The sequence below is a fragment of the Scyliorhinus canicula genome, chromosome 7 (assembly GCF_902713615.1).
Source record: "Scyliorhinus canicula chromosome 7, sScyCan1.1, whole genome shotgun sequence".
Classification (NCBI taxonomy): domain Eukaryota; kingdom Metazoa; phylum Chordata; class Chondrichthyes; order Carcharhiniformes; family Scyliorhinidae; genus Scyliorhinus; species Scyliorhinus canicula.
In genome coordinates, this window is record NC_052152.1 from 145,116,271 (window position 1) to 145,143,127 (window position 26,857).

The 26,857-nt window shown below is 55.5% G+C and overlaps 1 protein-coding gene across 1 annotated transcript; it reads left to right on the forward strand.

Moving 5' to 3' along the window:
* The first annotated feature begins 3,742 nt into the window (after positions 1-3,742).
* On the forward strand, positions 3,743-26,857 carry LOC119969439 (protein-glutamine gamma-glutamyltransferase 2-like). Its single transcript, XM_038803074.1, has 3 exons — positions 3,743-3,788; positions 3,927-4,063; positions 26,646-26,857. The coding sequence occupies exons 2-3, from the start codon at positions 3,987-3,989 to the stop codon at positions 26,797-26,799; spliced, it is 231 nt and encodes a 76-aa protein (XP_038659002.1). The 5' UTR covers positions 3,743-3,788; positions 3,927-3,986; the 3' UTR covers positions 26,800-26,857.

The window sequence follows — 26,857 nt, forward strand, 5'->3', positions numbered from 1 at the left end:
TTAACCGTGCTCTGTAGCGCCTCAGCCATTCCCACTATGACTGTGACAAGCTCCACAGCGTCTCGGCCATCCCCATCTGAGATTGGGACATGTCACATAGCACCTCATCAAGATAAGCCTGGTACTGGGTAACTTCCCCAGCGAGTCAGGCATTCTGTCGAGATCCTCAGCGATGGACGTCACCAACTGTGTGCTGCCTTGGACACCTTCACTCATGGTGCCGATATCATACACCAGGCTTTTCACTGTGGTCGCTACCTAGCAGTGTTGGCCGAGCTGGCACATCTTGCCAGTGACATCTCCTATGCCCGTAACTTCTGGGACTCTTCCAATAGGCTATGGCCTGCTGGAGTGTCGCTAGCATCTCTTTCTGAATGTCCTGACTATACCATAATATATCCATCAACTCCGAGTAACCCTGTGCCAGAGGCTCAGCATCAGGCTGTTCGTCAGCTGGGTCCTGGGATCCAGAGGACCTCCGTCTGCTGTCTCGCCTGGGGGTTCCTGCCTCCAGCTGATGTGCATCAGCAGTTGTGTGGTGCTCACTAGATTGCGGCCCAGAAGCCCGACAAACGTTTCCCACTGAGGTTCGTGTATCTGCGCTGTTGGAGGATGGGGACGGCAACTGTGACATGTCAATTGTGTCTTCCTCGGAGCTCTCTTCCGAGGAGTTCTCATGGGAGGCTGGAGAGGTGGTCACCTGGGATGGGCTGGCGCTGTCAGCTGGAGGACCTGCGGGAGAATAGACATGTAATCAGTGGGAAGGATGGGTTGCCATTATAGCAATAACAACTCATGTTTTGACAGGTCCTCTAGGTGGGGCCCGATAATTCCTCACCTCTGTGGCATTGGTGACCGCTCTGTCCTTGGCCACCCTTGCCAACTCCAGGGCATGATCCTCGAAGGTGGTAAGGATCCTTAAGTCCAGCATCCCTCCAAAAGTCTGGGCCCTCTCCCAGCAATTGTGCGAGAGCTTCTCCTGCGAGGCACGGAGAGGGCATCATTAGCCACACGTGTGGTTCCCAGTGGTGGTGGTTCAGTTGGGGGGAGTGGTGGGGTGAAGGAAGAGGGCATGGAAGGGGGTTTTGGGCCACATGGACAGTTGGAGGGGTGGATGCTCATGTAGGGGCGGAAATGTCCGGAGGTGGGGAGGGGGGGCATTGCTGTCTACTCACCCATGCTGCCCGATGTAGGTTGTTGACATTCTTACGGCACTGAAAGCTGTTCCTCCTGGTCAGGCTCCCAGAGCTTACAGCCAGTGCCATCTCGTCCCAGGCAGCACTGGCTGCGCAATGGCTCACCCTCCGGCACCCTCAAGGTGAACAGGACATCCCTTCTGGTCTCAGCTATATCGAAGAGCCTGGCCAGATCCACATCGCCGAACCTTGAGGCCGGTCTTATCAGCACCATGGTTGCGAGCTGGCTGGGGTTTGCTGTGCAAGTGCAGCTTCAGTGCTGATTGACCTTTTTAGTGGGTGGCTGATGGGTGCGGTCCTGGCGAATCGGCTTGCATGCCTTCATGTGCAGCGAGTAGTCCGTGAGGCCTTGTTAAGTGGACCAATTAATGTTGAATAGTGTTGCCGACCTTGCTGGGTCGCGGCACCGTGAAGCTCGCGGTATTTCTGCTCGCTATCATGCTTTGAAATCTTTCCAGAGAATCACTCTCAATGTTCAGTTTTACACTGCTGTTTTATCCCCTTTTTCCAATTATAAATATTAACGATTCCTGCCTATGACTTATACATTCACAAGTCAATGACCCCAAGACTGCCTTTCTACTTTTATTCATGCATTTTTTTCCAAAAGACTATGGGCGTGATTCTCCGCAACGGCGGAGAATCGTGAAGGCTGCCGTGGAAGAGGTCGTCACCCACGGCAACGTCCGCGCCCCCTCCCGGGACCCGATTCTCCCCCCCCCACCGGGCGGGGCTAGGAGTGGGGCCCCGGGCGTCTCGGCGGCGCGGCCTTGATGACGGTCGTCAAGGCCGCATGCCAAGCGTCTCGCCGGATGACGCGCACAGTGACGTCAGCCGCGCATGCGCAGGTTGGACAGCGGCAACCCGCACATGTGCAGTTGCCGTCTTTTCCCTCAGCCGCCCCGCAAGACATGGCGGCTTGATCTTGCGGGGCAGCGGAGGGAAAAAAGTGCGCCCGTTTCACGACGGCAGCGACCAGGTGTGGTTGCTGTCGTGGTGAAACGGGCGTGAAGGGCCGGCCACTCAGCCCATCGGCCTCGGAGAATCGCCGTTCGCCGTGAAAAACGGCGAGCGGCGATTTGTGGCGCAGGGCGGGCGTGGGGAGGGAGAATAGCGGAGGGTCGTAAAAAATGCCGGGAGGACCTCCCGCTATTTTCCCAAGCGTCGTGGGAGGCGGAGAATCACGCCCTATTAATCTACTCATACTCCAAACTCACGAGCATAATTAAACATGTTCCCCACCTTGGAGCAATTATTATTCCCAATGTCTAATTTTATCTGGATAATATTCACTTGCCCTTAACCTTTGATAAACCCTGTGTCCATCATATTGGTTCCATACATGCAAAGATGTCTAAATAATTGCAAAATACAAAATTAGTTGTGGCGCTAACAATTATACTCAAAGCCAAGAGACTAGTACAATAGAGGCTTTATTGCTGTACGATGTTGTCCCTCCATCCGCAACTGTAGACTGAGGGTCTGGGCAGCTCTCATACATATTTATACACAAGCTCCCTGTGGGCGGAGCTAGCCGGCAGGGGCTGACCGGAGGAACCTGTATTACAGGTACAGGCATACATCCCCCTACTGCAGTACACATAACTACAGTGGTTATCTCACCACATTAGTTTAATCCAAATGTTGCCAAAAGCATCATGGAAGCTGCCGGGGTGTCCTCCACAGACTGGGACTGTTCCGCTGCACTGACCGTCATTATGGCAGCCATCTTGCTGCACACCCACAGACCGCCCATCTCGGCCCCTGGTTCTACACAGTGACACTGGCCATATGGGTGGACCAGTGGGCCAACACCCCCACCCTCCAGCCCCGCACCTCACCCCTCCACCACAGCACGTCCCTCCTGGCCCCAAAAACCCCACCCAACCTTCCGCCATGTGTTTTCTTGCAGGTCCACAGCTTAAATCCTGTCAGAGGGGCCTGGGGCTTGAGTTTTGCTTCAATGCTGATGTCCTGAGGAAGCTGAAAACTCCTATCTGGATCCGGCCTCCAATCCCCATTCAGCTTCCACCTTTTGTGCCCCCACGATTATATTTGCCACAACCACATGATGTACCTTATCCTTCCCTGGCCGACCCTAACACTTGCACTCTCCATTCCTACCATACCGATCCTTCCATCCATTGTGGCATCCCATGTTTGCTCTGAATCTCAAATATTACCTAGATCGCCCTTAATCAAATCCCATGGCACATCTTATAATGGACCACTTTAAAATATGAACATTGTATATTGTCCAACAGAGTAGGAATTTGATCAAAGGAGCTAAAAATTAAAAAAGTCGGAGCATGCAAACTATTGACAGGGCAACATCTAGAGTGTAGTTGTAGTTTGCTCCTGTGTGCAAAAAGAGAGGAACATTGGCTGGAGTTTTCCAGGGCTCTCCGTCCCACCGCCCCTCCCCGCAGTAGTGGGTTTCCCGTGGATTTGGCAGATCCCCATTGGCTGTCAGCAGGATCTTCCTGTCCCACTGACGTCAATAGTCATTTGCATTGCTCGCCCGTCACTCCGCCGGGAAACACACACAGGGATCGACTTCGGCAGGACTGGAGGTTCCTGCTGGTGGAAAGGGTCAGAAAATCCCACCCATTATTTTATTAATTGTAGAAGATTGTAATAGTCACATTTCAAAATTGTCTATCTTCATGGACAGAACTAAATCTGCCCCTTATTCACTTCATTAAGAATTAAAATAAATTATTCTTTCAGGTCCTGGGAGAGCCAGTGCAGTATCAAATTCTCACAGCAGAAATTGGCTTCACCAATACGATGCAAGGGAATTTGTTTGATGGTAAATTCGTAGTGGAGGGAGCCGGCCTCACTGATGAGCAGACCTTTCCTTGTCCGTAAGTAGAACCAGCAGCTTTCAGCTTTCGGAAACATTTTTGCCTCTGATTCGGAAGATTGTTGATTTAAGTCCGAATTCATGGATTTGAACACATAACCCAGGCTGACACTTCAGTGCAGTGCCCTGGGAATAGTCCACTGTTGGAAGGGCTGTTTCCTGGTTAGAAGTTAAACCAGCACCTATTCTTCCCTCTCACGGGCACAAAACGATTAAAGAGGAGCAAGGGAGTTCTCCCCAGAGCCCCGGCCATGGCTCAGCCAACATCATCTAAAGCAAAAGCTGGACTTCACTATTGGCCGGAGAATCGTGGGAGGCGCAGGTTTGACGCCAATCGGGATCCTCCGGCACCCCGAAAATGAGGTAACTGCGGCCCTCGCCACGCGACTTTTATACACCATTGGTATATCATTAGCTGGCCTGACCCTCTATTCTCCAGGACCTTGGTTGCTGATGGGACGAATTCCCAACGGTATCGTTCACTTGTGGTTTCAAAAATAGTGAACCTGGCGTTGTGGCTACTGAGCGAGAGAGAGGAGGTAGGAAATGGAGAGGAGTGACTGCGGGCTGTCTGGGGTGGGGGGTCCCTTCCCAGGGCCGGGGGTGTTGTGGGGAACAGGCCAAGCTGCCGGGGTGTCCTCCACAGGACTGGGACTATTCCGCTGCACTGACCGTCATTATGGCAGCCATCTTGCTGCACACCCACAGACCACCCACCTCGGCCCCTGGTTCTACACAGTGACACTGGCCATATGGGTGGACCAGTAGGCCAACCCCCCCACCCTCCAGCCCCGCACCTCACCCCTCCACCACAGCGCGTCCCTCCTGGCCCCAAAAACCCCACCCAACCTTCCGCCACTCACCGGCAGACCATACAGGGCCACACTCTGGGCAGCCCCCAGTGAGGACATTGCCAGCGAATGGTACCCCGGCATCAGGGATGGGCACTAGGATCAGGGGCCACCACGGTGCCGGACACAGACGAAGCAGGGGTGATGAAATGGTTGGGGAGGGGGATCATATGGTGCGGGAGCCCGCAGTGTCAACCAGGGTCACCATGTAGCCCATGGAATTTGGTTGAGCACTAGAGGATGCACCATGCTAATATGTTGGCCTTTCACCCCCTGCAGACAGTGGCATTTGGAGTTCCATCAGCAATGGTGGCCCCTCTGGTGATGATTGCTGCTCTGTGAGTTTCCCTGCAGCCGTGTGAGTGGGAGCCGCTCGAAGAGGAGGAGGAAGCCAGCAGCAGAGCGGCCAGCAGCTGAGCGGGCAGCAACAGAGCGGGCAGCAACAGAGCGGGCAGCAGCAGAGCGGCCAGCAGCAGAGCGGGCAGCAGCAGAGTGGGCAGCAGCAGAGCGGGCAGCAGCAGAGCGGGCAGCAGCTGAGTGGGCAGCAGCAGAGCGGGCAGCAGCAGAGCGTGCAGCAGCAGAGCGGACAGCAGCAGTGCGTCCAGCAGCAGAGCGGGAAGCAGCAGAGCGGCCAGCAGCAGTGCATCCAGCAGCAGAGCGTGCAGCAACAGAGCGGGCAGCAACAGAGCGGCCAGCAGCAGAGCAGGCAGCAGCAGAGCGTGCAGCAACAGAGCGTGCAGCAGCAGAGCGGGCAGCAGCAGAGCGGCCAGCAGCAGTGCGTCCAGCAGCAGAGCGGGCAGCAACAGAGCGGGCAGCAGCAGAGTGGGCAGCAGCAGAGCGGGCAGCAGCAGTGCGTCCAGCAGCGGAACGGGTTGCAGAGAAACGAGCTGCAGAGGGGCAAGTGGCAGCCGCCCAGGCTGGAGGGCCGGCCACCTAACAGGCCGAGGAAGAGGAGGTACCGAATGAGGCCCTGTGAGTACCATCAGTGCCTGTCATTCGAGGATCTGCCGGACTGGGAATGCAGTCTGAGACTCCCGGCTGAGCAGACAGATACTGCGGAGGTATGGGGGAGGACACCCGCTCTGGATGACCGTCAAGGTGATGGTCGCCCTGAATTGCTATGCCACAGGGTCCATTCAGTCGCTGAGTGAGGACCTGTCCGGGATCTCACAGAGCTCGGTGCACAGGTACAGCCTCGCTATTAAAGAGGCCCTATATGCCCAGGCAGATTAATACATCCATTGCATTGTGGACCAAGCCCATCTGGATGCCTGGGCAGTGGGGTTCGCTATCATCGTTGGGATACCTCAGGTCCAGGTGGTGATTGACGGAATGCATGTGGCCCACGGGCGCCTGCAAATAATAGGTCGCTCTTCACAACCGAAAGTGAGACCCCTCAATGAACGTACAGTTGGTCTGTGACCATGAGCTGTGCAGCGTATACCTCTGCGCTCAATACCCACCAGTGCGCACGACTCCTTCATCCTGGCACACTCAGCGATCCCTGACATGTTCAAGGACTTCACCCCCCGCCCCCACCCCCCAGGTGCGGGGATGACTCCTGGGTGACAAGGGTTATTCGCTGTGGCCGTGTCTCATGACACCAATCCAGAGGCCACAGACCGACTCGGACACCCGCTACGACGCTCATACAGTGACCAGGGGTGTCATCGAGTGTTGCTTCGGCATCCTAAAGATGCCGTTCAGGTGCCTGGAGTGCTCCGGAGGGGCCCTCCAGTATGAGGCTGAGAGGGGCGCCCGCATCGTGGCGGCATGCTGCATCCTCCACAACATCATGCAGCAGAAGTGCGAGGTGCTGGAAGAGGAGGCTGAGAAGGAAGGGCAGACCTTGTCCGATGAGGATGCGGGGGGAGGGGGATGATGAGCAGGACATGAGGCCCAGGCAGGCAGGGCAGGACGCACGACGTGTGCACCAGGGCCAACGCACACTGGACGCTCTGATCGCCTCCAGGTTCACCTAGGAGGAGCGTGGAGGGGGGGGGATAACCAGAGATAAGGAAACCATATCCCAAACTCACACCTCCTCGCTTCCCACACCGCCAAATCACCCGCTTGCACACCCCTCCGTTATACATGCCTCCAGCGCTATGGGCTGGTGGCCTTGGGTTGATAGTAGCAGCGGAACTGGGATGGAGGATGATGACAAGCCGCTCTACATCGTATGAAATTGTCTGACTCATGCCCATGGTAGCACCATCCACCTGAGTGATCTGTGCATGCAAACTGGCCAGTCCATCTCAAGGTCGCACCAAATCCCTGGGGTGGGGGTGCTGGGGACAGTCGGGCGCAAGGGGGGTGGTGGGGAATGACGCGGAGGAGGGTGGGAAGCATGGTCCTCCGACAGGGTTGTTGTCCCCCTGGCCATCCAAGGTCAGCCCACCCCAATACCCATCAGACAGAGCATCAGGACAGGTTGTAACGGTGGTAACAGGTGTTTATTTTGAACAAATACATACACTGTGCCCTAGCCCCTATGACTAAACTGTGCCCTGCACCCATGCCAACCTAACTGGTGTCTAACTTTCTGGCCTTAAGGGCCCTAACACTATGCCTGGGTGGTTCTCTACATGGTACAGCAGGAGTGAAGGCGGCCTGCTGTGACGCCTGCCCTGCAACAAGGGCAGGTTGTACAACAACAAGTTGGTGCTCATCTCCTGGGGTGACCCGGCCTGGATGGGCCCGGACGCTGCTTGGGTGTCCCAGGTGGTGTGGTGCTGCCCTGTTCTGCCCGCCGCCCAACAGATACACCATGAAGTGTTGGCTGGTGTAGACTTGAGAGATGAACATATACACCAACACTGAGGAAGGTTCAACTCTATTTTATTAACTAACTATTAACTAATCGACATACGACAACTGCGGGTTGAAATGATGCTAGTTTAAACTAGAGACCTATGCCTGTCCGAACCAGTTGACTCTCTCAGCACGTGGTGTGAGTCTGTGCTAGACTTGAAGAGTTCTTGTTCCACTGAGAGGCAGCACCCAGAATGAGCGGGAACTGTGGTGCCCTCTGCCTTTATACCCTGGCTCTCGGGATGCATCTAAACTGTGATTGCGACTGGATGATGGAGGGTGTAGGAGACAGCTGCGACGGAAAGTCAGTGTCATTCCCCGTCTGTGGTGTCCTGAGTCTGGGCGGAGGGCTGGTGTTCGGGCTGCTTTCCCCGTCAATATTCGGCTGTCAGGGGAGGCACCGGCTCTGGCACTGGCTGGGGACGGGGGAGGACAGGATGGACCGGCCCCACCTCTGGCAGGTCCTGCAAGACAAAAAGACAAATATGGCATGCATGATTTGACAGCGGGCTGGGGTTGAGTAGGGTGTTTGGGCGGGGGCAGGTTGGGGGCAGTGCCGACACATGTCATGGGGAGCTCAGTGGGGTCTCACTTGCGCGCCTGTGACCGCACTCCACCCCAACGACCTCCCTTTTCTCTGGGCCACCAGCCACATTCAGGACCCTCTGCCTTGGCAGGGTGAGGGGCCGCATCGGGTCTGGTGGTCCCCCCCTGTTCTTCCCGCTCCCAGGAGTTGTGCGTGGCTTGCCCGTGCATAGATATTCACTAATACGACCGCATCCCCTCCAGCTTCCCACTCATCATATGCTCCCTACCTCGAATAATACCCACTTATTTATCAACATCACTATCCCACTAGTTTTAGAGTCTCAGCGCGAATGGAATACCTGCCCACCCCACCCCTTCCTCAGCCTCGCCTCGCCCACTACCCTCAGGTATGTCTCCTGCAGCATTGCCACGTCCGCCTTCAAACTCTTCAAATGCGCGAACATGCGAGCCATCTTGACCGGCCCATTCAACCCTTTCGCTTTCCATGTGTTCAGGCTGGTCGGGGGGCACCCACCCCCTTCTTAGGCCAACCTCCAGCCTGCGTTCTGCACCTCGTGAGACGCACTCGCGGGCGCCCACCGTCATCGACCCCCAATCTGTCTCCAAGAGCCAAACCCTCCCCTGTCAACAGATCAATAATCAATACCCCCCCCCCCCCAACAATACCAAAATAATCAATACCCAACCCCCCTCAACAAACTGATCACCTGCCTGCTCCCCCATTGCGCTTTAATAACACACTGAGAAGGAACTGACGCAACCTGTCGCTCATAAAGGAGGAACCCCGGTCACTGTGGATGTAGGCGGGGAACCCGAACAGGGTGAAAAGACTGCAGGGCCTTGCTAACGGAGGCAGAGGTCATGTCAGTGCAGGGGATGGCGAAGGGGAATCTTGAATACTCGTCAACGATGTTGAGGAAGTATACGTTACGGTCAGTGGAGGGGAGGGGTCCTTGAAGTCAATGCTAAGGCTCTGTCTGGCCGATAGAAGTGTGCTTTGCACTCTACACAGAACTGGCAGTCCCTGGTCACGGACCTGACCTCCTCGATGGAGTAAGGCAGGTTGCGAGCCCTGATGAAGTGTAAAAAATGGGTGACCCCCTGGGTGACAGAGGTCGTTGTGGAGGGCCCGGAGTCGGTCTTCCTGTGCGCTGGCACATGTACCGCGGGAGATGGCATTTGCGGGCTCATTGAGCTTCCTGGGTCGATACAAGATATCATAGCTGTCGGTGGAGAACTCGATCCTCCACCTCAGAATCTTGTCATTCTTGATCTTGCCCCGCTGTGTGTTATTGAACATAAAAGCAACCGACGGTTGGTCAGTGAGGAGAGTGCCTCACTGTGAGGAATCGCCTGCTGGCCAGGTAATGCCTCCAATGTCTCACAGCTTCTACGATGGCTTGGGCTTCCTTTTTGACAGAGGAATGTCGAATTTCAGAGGCACGGAGGGTACAAGAGAAGAAAGCCACGGGCCTGCCCGCCTGGTTGAGTGTAGTGGCCAGAGCAAAGGCGGACACCTCGCTCTCCACTTGGAATGGGATGGACTTGTGCACAGCGTGCATTGCGGCTTTGGAAATATCTGCCTTGGTGCAATTGAAGGCCAATCGGGCCTCAGTCCTCAGGGGACAAATGATGGATTTGATCACTGGATAGGCCTTGTCCGCATAGTTGGCGACCCACTAGGCATAGTACGAGAAGAACCCGAGGCATCTCTTCAGGGTCTTGGAGCAATGGGGGAGGGGGACTTCCAGGAGGGGGCGCATGCGGTCGGGGTCGGACCCTAGGACTCCGTGTTCCATAACGTAGTCGAGGATGGCTAGGCGGGTTATGGGAAGACGCATTTCTCTCTGTTATAGGTTAGATTCAGGAGTTTAGCAGTCTGAAGGAAGCGCCGGAGGTTCTCGTCATGGTCCTGCTGGTCATGGCCGCAGATGGTGACATTATCTGAATACGGGAAAGTGGCCCGCAGCCCGTACTGGTCAACCATTCGGTCCATTTCTCTTTGGAAGACCGAGACCCCGTGGTAACACCGAAGGGTACCCTGAGGAAGTGGTAGAGGCGGCCATCTGCCTCGAAGGCAGTGTATTGGCGGTCCTTCGGGCGGCTAGGGAGCTGGTGGTATGCGGACCTCAAGACGACTGTGGAGAAGACTCGATACTGCGCAATCTGATTGACTATGTCAGCTATGCGGGGGAGGGGGTACGCATTGAGCTGCATGTACCGGTTAATAGTCTGGCTGTAATCGATGACCATCCGCAGCTTCTTCCTAGTCTTGATGACCACCACTTGGGCTCTCCAGGGGCTGTTACTAGCCTCAATGATCCCCTCTCACAGGAGTCGCTGGACCTCCGACCTGATAAAGGCCCTGTCCCGGGCAGCGCCGGCTCTAGGGTTGCTGGCGCCCCGGGCAAGCTGAACTTCGGCGCCCTTGGGGGGGGGGGGGGGGGGGGGGGGGGGGGGGGGGGGGGGGGGGGGGGGGGGGCCGGGGGGGGGGGGGGGGGGGGAGGGGGGGGCGGGGGGGTGGGGGGGCGGGCGGGGGGGTCGGGGGGGCGAGGGGGGGGGCGGGGGGGCGAGGCCGAGGAGGGGCGGTGGGGCGAGGCGAGGAGGGGCGGGGGGGCGGGGAGGGGGGGGGGGAGGCCCGGGGGGGGGGGGAGGGTGGGGCGGGGGGGAGGGGGGGGGGGGGGGCCGGGGGGGGGAGGGGGTGGGGGGGGAGGGGCCGGGGGGGGAGTGGGGGGGCGGGGGGCGGGGGGGGGGGGAGGGGGGGGGGGGGGGGGGTCGGGGGGCGAGGGGAGGGGGGGCGGCGGGGGGCGAGGGGGGGGGGGGCGGGGGGGCGGGCCCGGGAGGGGGGGGCGAGCGGAGGAAGGGCGGGGGGGGCGGAGGGGGGCGGCGGCGAGGGAGGCGGGGCGGGGGGGGGGCGAGGCCGAGGGAGGAGGGGGGGGGGGCGAGGCGAGGAGGGGCGGGGGGGGCGAGGCGAGGGGGGGGACACGAGGGGGGGCGGGGGGGGCGGACCCAAAGGGGGGGCGGACCCGAGGGCGCGGGGGGGCGGACCCGAGGGGGGGGCGGACGCGGGGGGGCGGACCCGAAGGGGGGGCGGACCCGAGGGCGGGGCGGGGCGGGGGGGCGGACCCGAGGGCGGGGCGGGGGGGCGGACCCGAGAGGGGGGCGGACACGCGGAGGGGCGGACGCGGGGGGGCGGACACGAGGGCGGGGCGCGGGGGCGGACCCGAGGGCGGGGCGGGGGGCGGACCCGAGGGTGGGGCGGGGGGGCGGACCCGAGGGCGGGGCGGGGGGGCGGACCCGAGGGCGGGGCGGGGGGGACTGAGCGGGGGGGGCGGACCGAGCCGGGGGGCCACCCTGGGGGCGGGCGGCCACCGCGAATGCGCTGGTTGGCACCGGCCCAACTGCGCATGCGCGGGACCCGAGTCTCTGGCGCCCCCGAGCACATGGCGCCCCGGGCAGTCGCCCGAGTTGCCGGTGCCTTGAGCCGGCCCTGGTCCCGGGCACTGTAGCGTCTGCTTCTGTTTGCGATGGGCTTACAGTCCAGGGTTAGGTTTGCGAAGAGGGAGGGTGGGGTGACCTTAAGGGTTGCGAGGCTACAGACGGTGAAGGGGGGCAGGGGTCCGGTGAACTTTAAAGTAAGTCTCTGGAGATGGCACTGGAAGTCGAGCCCCAGTAAAAGGCCAGTGCAGAGATGGGGGAGGATGTAGAGCTTAGAGTTGGTGTACTCAAAGCCTTGTACAGTGAGGGTCGCAACACAGTACCCCGGATTTCTACTGCGTGGGATCCGGAAGCCAAGGAGATTTTCTGGGTCACGGGTAGGATGTGGAGGGAGCAGCGCCTTACTGTATCTGGGTGTATGAAGCTGTCTGTGCTCCCGGAGTCGAAAAGGCAGGCCGTCTCATGCCCATTGATCCGGACGGTCATCGTGGACTTCGTGAGGTGGTGCAGCTGGGACTGATCAAGTGTGACGGAGGCGAGGGTCAGAAGGCGATCGGTCGGCTGATCGGAGGTAGCGGCGGCCAGCGTACGGTCAGGAGAGCTGGACGCCCTGGAGGCTGCGGAGTGGTCCCAAGATGGCGGCCCCCATGAGTCGTGCGTGGCGGGTGGCATCGGTGATGTTGTCCAAGATGGTGGCCCCATGGGTCACGCGTGGCGGGTGGCAGTGGCGATGGCGTCCAAGATGGTCAACCCCGTGGGTTGCACGTGGCGGGTGAAATTAAAGATGGCGGCGAAGATGGTGGTGCACATGGCGGGTGGCACGGCAGCTGGGGGTGCTCCAACAGGCAGCGCTACTGGGCCAAGAAGATTTAGGGGTGAATCGTTCCTGGCAGGCTTTTGTGAAGTGGCCCTTCTTCCCACAGCCGTTACAAGTTGCGTTCCGTGCTGGGCAGTGTTGCCTGGGGTGAGTACCCTGGCCGCAGAAATAGCACCTCAGGCCTTCGGCGTTGGCAGGCCGCTGTGCGGCGCAGGCTTGCGTCGCTCCCGGGTCGGTCGATGGCTGCGCCCATGAGGGTGCCGCGCGGTCGGAGGTGTAGGCCCCCATATTCTGGGAGGCCACCTCCAGTGAGTTGGAGAGTTTTACTGTCTCTGAGAGGCCGAGCATCCCCCCTTCTAGTAACCGCAGCATAATGAAATGAAATGAAAATCGCTTATTGTCACGAGTAGGCTTCAATGAAGTTACTGTGAAAAGCCCCTAGTTGCCACATTCCGGCACCTGTTCGGGGTGGCTGGTACAGGAATTGAACCGTGCCGCTGGCCTGCCTTTGTCTGCTTTAAAAGCCAGCAATTTAGCCCAGTCTGCTAAACTAGCCCCTGATCAGCAGTTCCGCTTGCTGGGTAGCCGATATCGCCCGGCAGTCACAGTTCCAGCAGAGGATGCGCAAGGCACGCAGGAATTCTGCAAGTGATGCCATCTTGTGGCGACGAGATCCTATGCATACCTAGTTAACGGATTTCAAGTATTGTCCCTTTCGCAGCGTTATTGCCTCTGCATACGAGGGGGCGTCCCTGATGAAGTTAAAGCCTCTTGGGCTCAGCCATGTGTGGAGGACCTGCTTCTTCTGGAGGTCTATGAAGTCTTCATTGAAGGATGCGAGGTACGCTTCGAAGCAGCTTAGCCAGTGTTCAGACGTTTCTGTAGTATCGGCTGCTTGTGGGTCCAGTTCCAAGCGATCAAGCTTGTGTGATAAGTTTATCTTCAGGACTTTAGTAGATTAAATTGATACACCATCAAAAACACACGACGAGTGATGAATGTAACTAAGGCTTAAATACACTGAGCAGCAAGCCTCCTGCCTCTGAACCCGAACTGGGTCCAGAGGTGGAGACTTGCCACCTGTTATAACCTGCCTGTTTACCATTGGCTGGGGACTAATGACAATCCCACAATCCTGTGGGAGAATGAGCTTCCCCAATGAGGGGGGCGGACAAATCATTAGCAGACTCCCTGCATAAATAGAGCTGGCCAGTTTGGAACTAGGAGGAGAGGAGTTTGGCAGCAAGAGAAGTTGTTGCTGCTGTTGTATATATTGATGTACCATCAATTGGAAGCGAGACACGATGAAGATCCAAACTGTGGCTTTAATCAGCTAGTTGTTAGCCCGGTGGTCGACTACAGAGAAAGGCCGACTGCCAGGAAACCTGGGTACTTATACCCCGCCTCGGAGGCAGGGTCTACTTGCCTCTCGGCCAATTGGTGAGCAGTCACATGACTAGTCCCAGCCAATCAGACGAGAGGCACATGACCAGCCAGAGCCAATGGGAAACCAATGCTCTGCACCAATGGCAGTGCTCCCACTCATATCACCACATATATATATGTTAATTTGTAAATAAATGTTATTTCTTTGTATCCTGAAAACTCGTGCTGGATTCTTCGTGGCCCTCACAAAACTGGCGTCGAGGGTTAAAGTGAATAGCTGTCTACACTGCTGAAGCCACCTCCCTGGATTTTTGTTGGACACAGGTTGGAAGTTGTTTTCTATTACACCATGCCTCTGTGTGGACGTTTGGATGTTTTTGATGCTGCGCTGGAAAGCTGGAACTGGTACACACAAAGGATGCGTTACTATTTCCGGGCAAACAACATCACCGGTAACGAGCGCCAGGTGGTCATATTGCTCACCGCCTGCGGCCCGCATACGTTTTGGGTGATTAGGAGCCTTACGTACCCAGCTGCGCCAGACTCCAAAACGTTTGATGAACTTGTGAACTTAGTGGGGCAACATTTTAACCCAACCCCATCCACGATTGTCCAACGTTACCTGTTTAATACCGCTGAGAGGACCCCAGGAGAATCCCTTGCCGACTTTCAATCCAGGCTACACAGGATTGCGGAGTATTGTGACTATGGTGAGACCTTGTCAGAAATGTTACGCGACCATTTGGTTTGCGGTATTAACAATGCGGCCACCCAGAGAAAGTTGTTAGCCGAGCCAACATTGACTTTTCAACGGGCCATTCAAATAGTATTGTCCCGAGAGAGTGCAGAACGAGGAGTGCAGGAGCTACAGGGAATGGAGGTGCATGCCTTGGGGCGTAACCCCTTTCATCCAAAAGCGTCCCCCTGCACCCCTGCGGTACCTTAGGAAAGGCGACGTCCGGATCGACGCCAGTGGCCTTCAGACATTCCTCCCCGAAGGGAGCCTTCTCCAGAACCAATGGATGAGGAGCCATGTCCGTGTCAGACTTGCAGGCGTCGACCCCGTCGCGGACGCCGGTCCTGCGGGGTGCCAGAGGCGCCGTCGTTCTGACCGAAACTGGGGCCAGCTGAGGGTCCGTACCTTTCTTTTGGATGAACCTGCGGCGACTACTCCTGAGGACATGGAGACGGAGGATGACTGCCTGCAGCTGCATTGTCTGGCAGCTCCCCGTGTGGCCCCCATTAAAGTGACAGTACTGGTCAATGGTCACCCGCTTGAGATGGAGTTGGACATTGGCGCAGCGATCTCCGTGATCGCCCAGAGGACATTCGACCGCATCAAGAAGGGTATACAGACCCTTACATTAACTGACACACAGGCCAGGTTGGCCACCTATACAGGGGAACCATTGGACATTGCAGAATTATGATGACCCCTGTTGTTTATGGATGCCAGGAGGGGCGTTTCCCACTTATCGTGGTGGCCCAGCCTGTTGGGTCATACTGGTTGCGCCATTTGCGGTTGCAGAGGCAGCACATCCTCCAAACAGTTTCAGGAGGGTTGACTGAGGTGCTAGGACGATACCCAGATGTCTTCCAGCCCGGTTTGGGGAAAATAAAAGGGGCTGTAGCCCGTATCCAAGTCGAACCAGGAGCCACGCCGCGCTATTTCCGGGCCGCCCGGTGCCTTACGCCTTGCTCGAGAAGGTAGAAGGGGAGCTCACTCGTTTGGAGACTTTGGGTATCATCAGGCCCGTCCGTTTCGCTGACTGGGCAGCACCAATTGTACCTGTAATGAAGCCAGATGCCACAGTTCGTTTGTGCAGCGGCTATAAACATACAGTGAATACGGCTTCCCAACTCGACCGATACCCAGTGCCTCGCATAGAGGATCTCTACGCGAAGCTTGCAGGCGGACTCTCGTTCACAAAATTAGATATGAGTCACGCCTACCTACAGTTGGAGCTGGACCCTGCCTCCCGGCCATATGTAATGATTAATACACACCGGGGCCTGTATGAATATACACGTTTGCCCTTTGGAGTATCCTCTGCCTGCGCTATTTTTCAACGTGTCATGGAGGGCATTTTGAGAGGTTTACCGCGTGTTGCTGTTTACTTAGATGACGTTTTGATCACAGGGGCGTCGGAGCAGGAACATTTAGAAAATTTGGAGGCTGTCCTTAGGCGCTTTTCAGAGGCTGGAGTCCGTTTACATCGCACAAAGTGCGATTTTCAGTCGAAGGATGTAGTCTACCTGGGTTATCAGGTGGACTGCGAAGGTTTGCAACCCGTCGCAGAGAAGGTGCGCGCGACTCAACAGGCCCCCGCCCCGACTGACACTTTGCGTCTTCATTCGTTTCTCGGCCTCGTGAACTATTACGGAAAGTTCCTCCCCAATCTGGCAACTACGCTGGCCCCATTGCACCTTCTGCTAAAGAAGAATCACACCTGGGTTTGGGGTCAGCAGCAAGAAACCACTTTCCAGCGGGTAAAACAACAATTGTCGTCTTCTGGGTTGCTAACCCACTATGATCCTGGAAAGCCTTTTCTCGTTACATGTGATGCATCCCCGTATGGTATTGGGGCCGTCCTGTCCCACAAGATGGAGAACGGGGCCGAGCGGCCGAGCGGCCGATAGCTTTCGCCTCCCGCATATTGACTGCAGCGGAAAAAAGGTACGCGCAGATCGAGAAGGAGGGCCTGGCAGTGGTCTTTGCGGTGAAACGTTTCCACCGGTACGTATATGGCCACCACTTCACTATCGTAACTGATCATAAACCTCTGCTGGGACTTTTCAGAGAGGATAAGCCAATACCGCCCATTGCTTCCACACGGATCCAGCGCTGGGCTTTGTTGCTCGCTGCATATGAGTATTCTCTGGAACACAAACTAGGAACCCAGATAGGGAATGCCGATGCACTGAGCCGATTGCCTTTATCGACCGGCCCCATGTCGACCCCCATGACCGGTGAGGTGGTTGCTACCCTAAATTTTATGGATACCTTGCCTGTCACGGTATCCCAGATCCGTGAGTGGACCCAGACAGAGCCAGTCCTGTCAAAGGTTCGGCACATAGTCCTGTATGGAGGGCAGCATAGACAACTCCCAGGCGAGTTGCGGGCATTTTCCTCCAAGCTGTCCGAATTCAGTGTGGAAGACGGCATCCTTTTGTGGGGGACGCGTGTGATTGTCCCGGAAAAAGGACAGGGGCTGATACTGAGAGACTTGCACAATGGGCATCCAGGTGTGACTAAAATGAAAATGTTGGCCCGGAGTTATGTCTGGTGGCCAGTCCTCGACACCGACATTGAGAAGGTGGCCCAAAACTGCTCCATTTGTCAGGAGCATCAGAAGTTTCCGCCGGCCGTGCCCCTACATCACTGGGAATGGCCAGGGCGGCCTTGTGCGCGCTTGCATGCGGATTTCGCCGGCCCTTTTCAAGGATCCATGTTCCTACTATTAATCGACGCCCAGTCTAAATGGCTAGAGGTGCATAAGATGGGAGGCACAACGTCCTGCGCAACAATTGAGAAGATGCGTTTGTCTTTCAGTACGCATGGCCTCCCCGAGGTGCTGGTCACGGACAATGGCACTCCGTTCACAAGTGAGGAGTTTGCAAGGTTCATGAAGATGAATGTTATACGCCATATCCGCACTGCCCCTTACCACCCGGCTTCAAATGGGTTGGCGGAGCGCGCAGTGCAGACATTCAACCGAGGCCTAAAGAAGCAATCTTCCGGGTCGATGGACACGAGACTGGCTCGGTTTTTGTTTGCATATAGGACCACCCTCCATACGGTGACTGGGGTAGCTCCCACAGAGCTCCTAATGGGCCGGAGACTTCGCACCCGCCTTAGCATGGTTTTCCCGGACATTGGCGCAAAGGTACGCCACACACAAGAACAGGAGGGACATGGTTTTTCTCGGCATCGGCCGATTCGGCAGTTTACGCCCGGTGACCCAGTGTTCGTTCGGAATTTTGCTGGTGGTGCCCAGTGGGTCCCTGGCGTAATCTTTCGCCAAACGGGCCCTATCTCTTACCAGGTGCAAGCCCAGGGTCGTCTCTAGCGCAAACATGTAGACCATGTTTGGTCTGGAAGACTATCCCTGCCAAAGATTGCCCGCCCCAGGAGCTCATTCCTACAGCCGCAGAGACCAGACACAATGGAAAGTATTCCTCACAATCTTCCTCTGGTGCCTCACTCAAAGCCTGCGCAGGTCGTAACAGAACCGCGTGGAGATAAAGACACCGAGATGACGGAGGCAGCAGACTCAGACTCCGGGATCTAGACACAAGACACCTCAGAGGGGGAATCCTCTGGCCGATGGGCCGTGGATGTACAACCGTTACGTCGTTCATCACGGAAGTGCCGGCCTCCATCTCGTTACACGCCACCTGATCCAGCGCCTTGCGCAAATGGTGTCCGGCCTGCGGCAAAACGAGTCCGACGCCCTCCTTCGCCAGGGTCTTCGGTGGATTCCTTGGACTTTGGGGGGGAGGGATGTTATAACCTGCCTGCTTACCATTGGCTGGGGACTAATGACAATCTAACAATCCTATGGGAGTATGAGCTTCCCCAATGAGGGGGGGCGGAGAAATCATTAGCAGACTCCCTGCATGAATAGAGCTGGCCAGTTTGGAACCAGGAGGAGAGGAGTTTGGCAGCAAGAGAAGTTGTTGCTGCTGTTGTATATATTGATGTACCATCAATTGGAAGCGAGACACGATGAAGATCCAAACTGTGGCTTTAATCAGCTAGTTGTTAGCCCGGTGGTCGACTACAGAGAAAGGCCGACTGCCAGGAAACCTGGGTACTTATACCCCGCCTCGGAGGCAGGGTCTACTTGCCTCTCGGCCAATTGGTGAGCAGTCACATGACTAGTCCCAGCCAATCAGACGAGAGGCACATGACCAGCCAGAGCCAATGGGAAACCAATGCTCTGCACCAATGGCAGTGCTCCCACTCATATCACCACATATATATATGTTAATTTGTAAATAAATGTTATTTCTTTGTATCCTGAAAACTCGTGCTGGATTCTTCGTGGCCCTCACAAAACTGGCGTCGAGGGTTAAAGTGAATAGCTGTCTACACTGCTGAAGCCACCTCCCTGGATTTTTGTTGGACACAGGTTGGAAGTTGTTTTCTATTACACCATGCCTCTGTGTGGACGTTTGGATGTTTTTGATGCTGCGCTGGAAAGCTGGAACCTGGTACAGCACAAAGGATGCGTTACTATTTCCGGGCAAACAACATCACCGGTAACGAGCGCCAGGTGGTCATATTGCTCACCGCCTGCGGCCCGCATACGTTTTGGGTGATTAGGAGCCTTACGTACCCAGCTGCGCCAGACTCCAAAACGTTTGATGAACTTGTGAACTTAGTGGGGCAACATTTTAACCCAACCCCATCCACGATTGTCCAACGTTACCTGTTTAATACCGCTGAGAGGACCCCAGGAGAATCCCTTGCCGACTTTCAATCCAGGCTACACAGGATTGCGGAGTATTGTGACTATGGTGAGACCTTGTCAGAAATGTTACGCGACCATTTGGTTTGCGGTATTAACAATGCGGCCACCCAGAGAAAGTTGTTAGCCGAGCCAACATTGACTTTTCAACGGGCCATTCAAATAGTATTGTCCCGAGAGAGTGCAGAACGAGGAGTGCAGGAGTTACAGGGAATGGATGTGCATGCCTTGGGGCGCAACCCCTTCCGTCCGAAAGCATCCCCCGCACCCCTGCGGTACCTTAGGAAAGGCGACGTCCGGATCGACGCCAGTGGCCTTCAGACATTCCTCCCCGAAGGGAGCCTTCTCCAGAACCAATGGATGAGGAGCCATGTCCGTGTCAGACTTGCAGGCGTCGACCCCGTCACGGACGCCGGTCATGCGGGGCGCCAGAGGCGCCGTCGTTCTGACCGAAACTGGGGCCAGCTGAGGGTCCGTACCTTTCTTTTGGATGAACCTGCGGCGACTACTCCCGAGGACGTGGAGACGGAGGATGACTGCCTGCAGCTGCATTGTCTGGCAGCTCCCCGTGTGGCCCCCATTAAAGTGACAGTACTGGTCAATGGTCACCCGCTTGAGATGGAGTTGGACATTGGCGCAGCGATCTCCGTGATCGCCCAGAGGACATTCGACCGCATCAAGAAGGGTATACAGACCCTTACATTAACTGACACACAGGCCAGGTTGGCCACCTATACGGGGGAACCATTGGACATTGCAGGAATTATGATGACCCCTGTTGTTTATGGATGCCAGGAGGGGCGTTTCCCACTTATCGTGGCGTGCGGCCATGGGCCCAGCCTGTTGGGTCGAGACTGGTTGCGCCATTTGCGGTTGCAGAGGCAGCACATCCTCCAAACAGTTTCTGGAGGGTTGACGGAGGTGCTAGGACGATACCCAGATGTTTTCCAGCCCGGTTTGGGGAAAATAAAAGGGGCTGTAGCCCGTATCCAAGTCGAACCAGGAGCCACGCCGCGCTATTTCCGGGCGCGCCCGGTGCCTTACGCCTTGCTCGAGAAGGTAGAAGGGGAGCTCACTCGTTTGGAGACTTTGGGTATCATCAGGCCCGTCCGTTTCGCTGACTGGGCAGCACCAATTGTACCTGTAATGAAGCCAGATGCCACAGTTCGTTTGTGCAGCGGCTATAAACATACAGTGAATACGGCTTCCCAACTCGACCGATACCCAGTGCCTCGCATAGAGGATCTCTACGTGAAGCTTGCAGGCTGACTCTCGTTCACAAAATTAGATATGAGTCACGCCTACCTACAGTTGGAGCTGGACCCTGCCTCCCGGCCATATGTAATGATCAATACACACCGGGGCCTGTATGAATATACACGTTTGCCCTTTGGAGTATCCTCTGCCTGCACTATTTTTCAACGTGTCATGGAGGGCATTTTGAGAGGTTTACCGCGTGTTGCTGTTTACTTAGATGACGTTTTGATCACAGGGGCGTCGGAGGAGGAACATTTAGAAAATTTGGAAGCTGTCCTTAGGCGCTTTTCAGAGACTGGGGTCCGTTTACGTCGCACAAAGTGCGTTTTTCAGTCGAAGGAAGTAGTCTACCTGGGTTATCAGGTGGACTGCGAAGGTTTGCAACCTGTCGCAGAGAAGGTGCGCGCGACTCAACAGGCCCCCGCCCCGACTGACACTTTGCGTCTTCATTCGTTTCTCGGCCTCGTAAACTATTACGGAAAGTTCCTCCCCAATCTGGCAACTACGCTGGCCCCGTTGCACCTTCTGCTAAAGAAGAATCACACCTGGGTTTGGGGTCAGCAGAAAGAAACCACTTTCCGGCGGGTAAAACAACAATTGTCGTCTTCTGGGTTGCTAACCCACTATGATCCTGGAAAGCCTTTGCTCGTCACATGTGATGCATCCCCATATGGTATTGGGGCCGTCCTGTCCCACAAGATGGAGAACGGGGCCGAGCGGCCGAGCGGCCGATAGCTTTCGCCTCCCGCACATTGACTGCAGCGGAAAAAAGGTACGCGCAGATCGAGAAGGAGGGCCTGGCAGTGGTCTTTGTGGTGAAACGTTTCCACCAGTACGTATATGGCCACCACTTCACTATCGTAACTGATCATAAACCTCTGCTGGGACTTTTCAGAGAGGATAAGCCAATACCGCCCATTGCTTCCACACGGATCCAGCGCTGGGCTTTGTTGCTCGCTGCATACGAGTATTCTCTGGAACACAAACTAGGAACCCAGATAGGGAATGCCGATGCACTGAGCCGATTGCCTTTATCGACCGGCCCCATGTCGACCCCCATGACCGGTGAGGTGGTTGCTACCGTAAATTTTATGGACACCTTGCCTGTCACGGTATCACAGATCCGTGAGTGGACCCAGACAGAGCCAGTCCTGTCAAAGGGTTCGGCACATAGTCCTGTATGGAGGGCAGCATAGACAACTCCCAGGCGAGTTGCGGGCATTTTCCTCCAAGCTGTCCGAATTCAGCGTGGAAGACGGCATCCTTTTGTGGGGGACGCGTGTGATTGTCCCGGAAAAAGGACAGGGGCTGATACTGAGAGACTTGCACAATGGGCATCCAGGTGTGACTAAAATGAAAATGTTGGCCCGGAGTTATGTCTGGTGGCCAGGCCTCGACACCGACATTGAGAAGGTGGCCCAAAACTGCTCCATTTGTCAGGAGCATCAGAAGCTTCCGCCGGCCGTGCCCCTACATCACTGGGAATGGCCAGGGCGGCCTTGTGCGCGCTTGCATGCGGATTTCGCCGGCCCTTTTCAAGGATCCATGTTCCTACTATTAATCGACGCCCAGTCTAAATGGCTAGAGGTGCATAAGATGGGAGGCACAACGTCCTGCGCAACAATCAAGAAGATGCGTTTGTCTTTCAGTACGCATGGCCTCCCCGAGGTGCTGGTCACGGACAATGGCACTCCGTTCACAAGTGAGGAGTTTGCAAGGTTCATGAAGATGAATGTTATACGCCATATCCGCACTGCCCCTTACCACCCGGCTTCAAATGGGTTGGCGGAGCGCGCAGTGCAGACATTCAACCGAGGCCTAAAGAAGCAATCTTCCGGGTCGATGGACACGAGACTGGCTCGGTTTTTGTTTGCATATAGGACCACCCTCCATGCGGTGACTGGGGTAGCTCCCACAGAGCTCCTAATGGGCCGGAGACTTCGCACCCGCCTTAGCATGGTTTTCCCGGACATTGGCGCAAAGGTACGCCACACACAAGAACAGGAGGGACATGGTTTTTCTCGGCATCGGCCGATTCGGCAGTTTACGCCCGGTGACCCAGTGTTCGTTCAGAATTTTGCTGGTGGTGCCCAGTGGGTCCCTGGCGTAATCTTTCGCCAAACGGGCCCTATCTCTTACCAGGTGCAAGCCCAGGGTCGTCTCTAGCGCAAACATGTAGACCATGTTTGGTCTGGAAGACTATCCCTGCCAAAGATTGCCCGCCCCAGGAGCTCATTCCTACAGCCGCAGAGACCAGACACAATGGAAAGTATTCCTCACAATCTTCCTCTGGTGCCTCACTCAAAGCCTGCGCAGGTCGTAACAGAACCGCGTGGAGATAAAGACACCGAGATGACGGAGGCAGCAGACTCAGACTCCGGGATCTAGACACAAGACACCTCAGAGGGGGAATCCTCTGGCCGATGGGCCGTGGATGTACAACCGTTACATCGTTCATCACGGAAGTGCCGGCCTCCATCTCGTTACACGCCACCTGATCCAGCGCCTTGCGCAAATGGTGTCCGGCCTGCGGCAAAACGAGTCCGACGCCCTCCTTCGCCAGGGTCTTCGGTGGATTCCTTGGACTTTGGGGGGGAGGGATGTTATAACCTGCCTGCTTACCATTGGCTGGGGACTAATGACAATCTAACAATCCTATGGGAGTATGAGCTTCCCCAATGAGGGGGCGGAGAAATCATTAGCAGACTCCCTGCATGAATAGAGCTGGCCAGTTTGGAACCAGGAGGAGAGGAGTTTGGCAGCAAGAGAAGTTGTTGCTGCTGTTGTGTGTATATATATATATATGTTAATTTGTAAATAAATGTTATTTCTTTGTATCCTGAAAACTGATGCTGGATTCTTCGTGGCCCTCACATAACCACCTTTATACAGAAGCCCGAGGCGGAGCCAGCCTGGACAAGCCCAGGCATGCACAATACAATACAATACATATAATGCAATAACGTGATTTACCACATCCCCAAATTCAATGTCCTCCACCACCTGCCAGCCCCTGTCCTTAACAAAGTCCATCGCCTCATCTGGCAATCCAAAATAAAGTTCCTGGCCCTCATATGTGACCCACAAATGCGTTGGATACCGCATGCCGAACTTCACCCCCTTAAAGAGGGCCGATTTCACCTTATTGAAACTCGCCCTTTTGGCCAGTTCTGCACCCAAGTCCAAGTAAATACGCAGCTCGTTGCCGTCCCATATGTAGCTCCTTGTCTGCCTGGCCCACCTCAAGATCTATTCCTTGTCCAGGAACTGGTGCATTCGTACCATCATCGCCTTCGGCAGCTCATTCCTCAGCAGCTTCCTAATCAGCGCGCGGTGCGTCCTGTCCGCCTCCAAGGGTTGGGCAAACGCATCTTCCACCAGCAGCTTCTCGAATATCCATGCCACATATGTCCCTGCGTCCGATCCCTCGCTGTCAACTGGAAGGCCAACAATCCTTAGGTTCTGCCTGCGCAACCTGTTCTCCAAATCCTCCACTTCCTCTTGCAGCTTCTTCTCGTGTTCCATCATCACCTCTATCTCCACCGCCATCGCGGCTAGCTGCTCATTGTGCCCAGCCACCATCTCCTCGACCTTCTGAATCGCTTGACCCTGGGCTTCCAATCTCTGCTCCACATGCTCAATCCCCATCTTAATCGGATCCGCGTGTTCCTTCCTTTGCTGAGCAAAGCTTTCGTGGAGAAAGACCCCCAGCTGCTCTGTTGTCGCTGGGAAAAAGGTCCAAAAGGTCCACCACGAGCGGGAGCAACCAAATAAGCGACCATTCACTCCATGGCCACCACCGGAAGTCTCAAAACATTTTCTAATTACTGCTGTGCCTCCTTCGCTGTCCACATTTAAAAATTACTTCTTCACACATGTGTCAGATTGACCCACTCAGTCAAATTTAATTTCCCTTCCTTTTGCTGATTTGTTTTTTAATTATTCCTTCTCTGACATTGATCCAAAATCCTCTTAAAGTGTTGTGACAGTGTGGTAAACACCACGAGTGATATGTTGTATGTATTACGGCACTGCCCGTGTATTACAAGTACTACAGTAAATCCCTGCCTGCTGGCTCCTCCCAGCAAGTGGCATAGAAAAGTCTGTGCTCTCCTGCGCTGCAGCCATTCTGGTTCCAGCTACAGGAGGCACAACATCTTGTGCAATAAAGCCTCGATTGTTTCACCATTCTCGTCTTGTGGTAATTGACGGTGCATCAGACAGCCTCTGCTTCAATAGACAGTTGTGATAACAAGTTGAAAACCTTAATGAGCCATTTCAAGCAGAAGCTTATTTTAACTTCCTCTTTTGCTTGTCTAGTGATAATACCATGGGTGGGATTTTCTGCGCAACCTGCCACGTGATATTGTAGAGGCGGGATTTTCTGCGCAACCTGCCGCATGATTTTCGGTGGCGGAGGCGGGACTTTCTGCGCAACCTGCTGTGTGATTTTCAGTGGCAGCGGCAGCCCACCAGCGGTAACAGCTGGTCTGGCTGTTGTCAATGGGATTTTCCGTTGAATGCAGCCCGGGAAACCCGAAGGGGGGCAGGGGAGAGTGGTGTCCAGTCGGTGGGACCAGAGGACCCCACCAATGTGAACAGCCAGTAAATTCTGTCGTAAATCTGTACTTTAGTTATTGATTGACCAACCATTGAACACAACCTCTCGCAAGCGGAATGGGTGACGGGAGCCTGTTCAACGGTAACTGTCAGAGGAGAATTGGATAAACACATGAAAAAGAAAGAATTGCCACGACAGTGAAAGAGCAGGAAGGTAGGACTAATTGGAGTGGTCTTTTAGAGAGCCAGCACCAACTTGATAGGCCCAAATGGCCTTACAACCTGCACTTTCTCTCTCAAAATTGCAGAGCAGAGATGGATTTAGACTGAAGTAGACCGAGCTTTCACAGAACAAATGCCACTCTGTAAAAGTGTTCTCCCAGTGCACATGGAGTGAGGACAGGAAAAAGCAGATTCCCAAACTCCTGGGACTGGACTCCCTGCTCCCGGATGCGCAAAATCATGCTCGGCAAAGGGGTGGAGAATCTCCGATGACGCCAATATCGGAGGCGGCGTCGCTTTTGCGATTCTCCGCCTCCTGAAAAGCAGCATTCTGCAGGACTATGCCGTGCAACGTATCCAAGCCTGAGGCCCGCCCCACGATGCTCCGTCCCAACCTGCCGAGTTCCCGATGCTGTGGGACTCTCATGATCTTACCCGTCGTGAACTTAGCGTACCGGCTGTGGACTCAGTCCGGCGCCACCATTGTCTGGGTGGGCTGATCCGTGGCAGAGAGGGCTCCATTTGGGGCTGGGGGCACAGTAGGGGGCCGGTCTGGGGTGGTCGAGCGGCCATAGGGGGGTACAATTTTTACGGCCTGAGTCCGCGGACTGAGTCCGCCATGGAGCATGGCGCGACCGCTTCAGGCCGCTGCCGTGCACATGCGTGGATATGGACCCGGAAATGCTGAGGGCCTTATCGGCAGCTAGAGTTGCGAGCTCTATGTTGCCTCCCTGCTAGTCCCCAACAAAATGGCGAATCGGTGGCCATTTTGTGCCAGTTTTCCTTAGTCTCCAAAACGGAGAATCCAGCCCCTGGCACCTGGTTTTCCTGCGCTGCTATTTGTTTCCATAAAGAATGTGGAAGAATTTTCAGACATATTGAGACAAAACTCATACAAAGATAAATGTGACTGCATAGTGATGTTTAATTTCCTATTGGGTTTTATTTAAAAATGCATTCTCAGGATCTTTCGGTCACAATTAATTTTCACCCCGAGTTTCCCTGAGAATGCAGACGGATGATGCAGTTCACGTCTTGCTGGTACAGCCTCAATGACACGAAGCAGAATATTGAGCACACCAAACTGGTTGGCTGGTGATTTTCTATTTGTCTGGCACCAGTTGAATTTGAATGATTACCGACTCAATAATGGATGCCACACATTTAATTCACGGAATAAAGATATCTGGTAACTCCCCTCTCTGTTTCTTTCAGGGTAATGATTGCACCAGGTCAGGAGGTGAGGTTGAGGGTAAATTTTACCCCTCAGAAATCAGGCCTGAGAAAACTGACCGCGCATTTTGACTGTAACGAACTGAAAGATGTGAAGGGTTTCCTAAACATGTATGTCAAACTAATGAAAAGATAATGGACCTGTCAGCCATCTTCAAGAAGTGTTGCATGGGAGCCAGTGCTTGTCAGAAGAG

Coding starts and splice junctions, on each gene's coding strand:
- LOC119969439 (XM_038803074.1), top strand. CDS start 3,987: ATGCAAGGGAATTTGTTTGATGGTAAATTCGTAGTGGAGGGAGCCGGC. Junction 4,064..26,645: donor GAGCAGACCTTTCCTTGTCC/GTAAGTAGAACC, acceptor TGTTTCTTTCAG/GGTAATGATTGCACCAGGTC.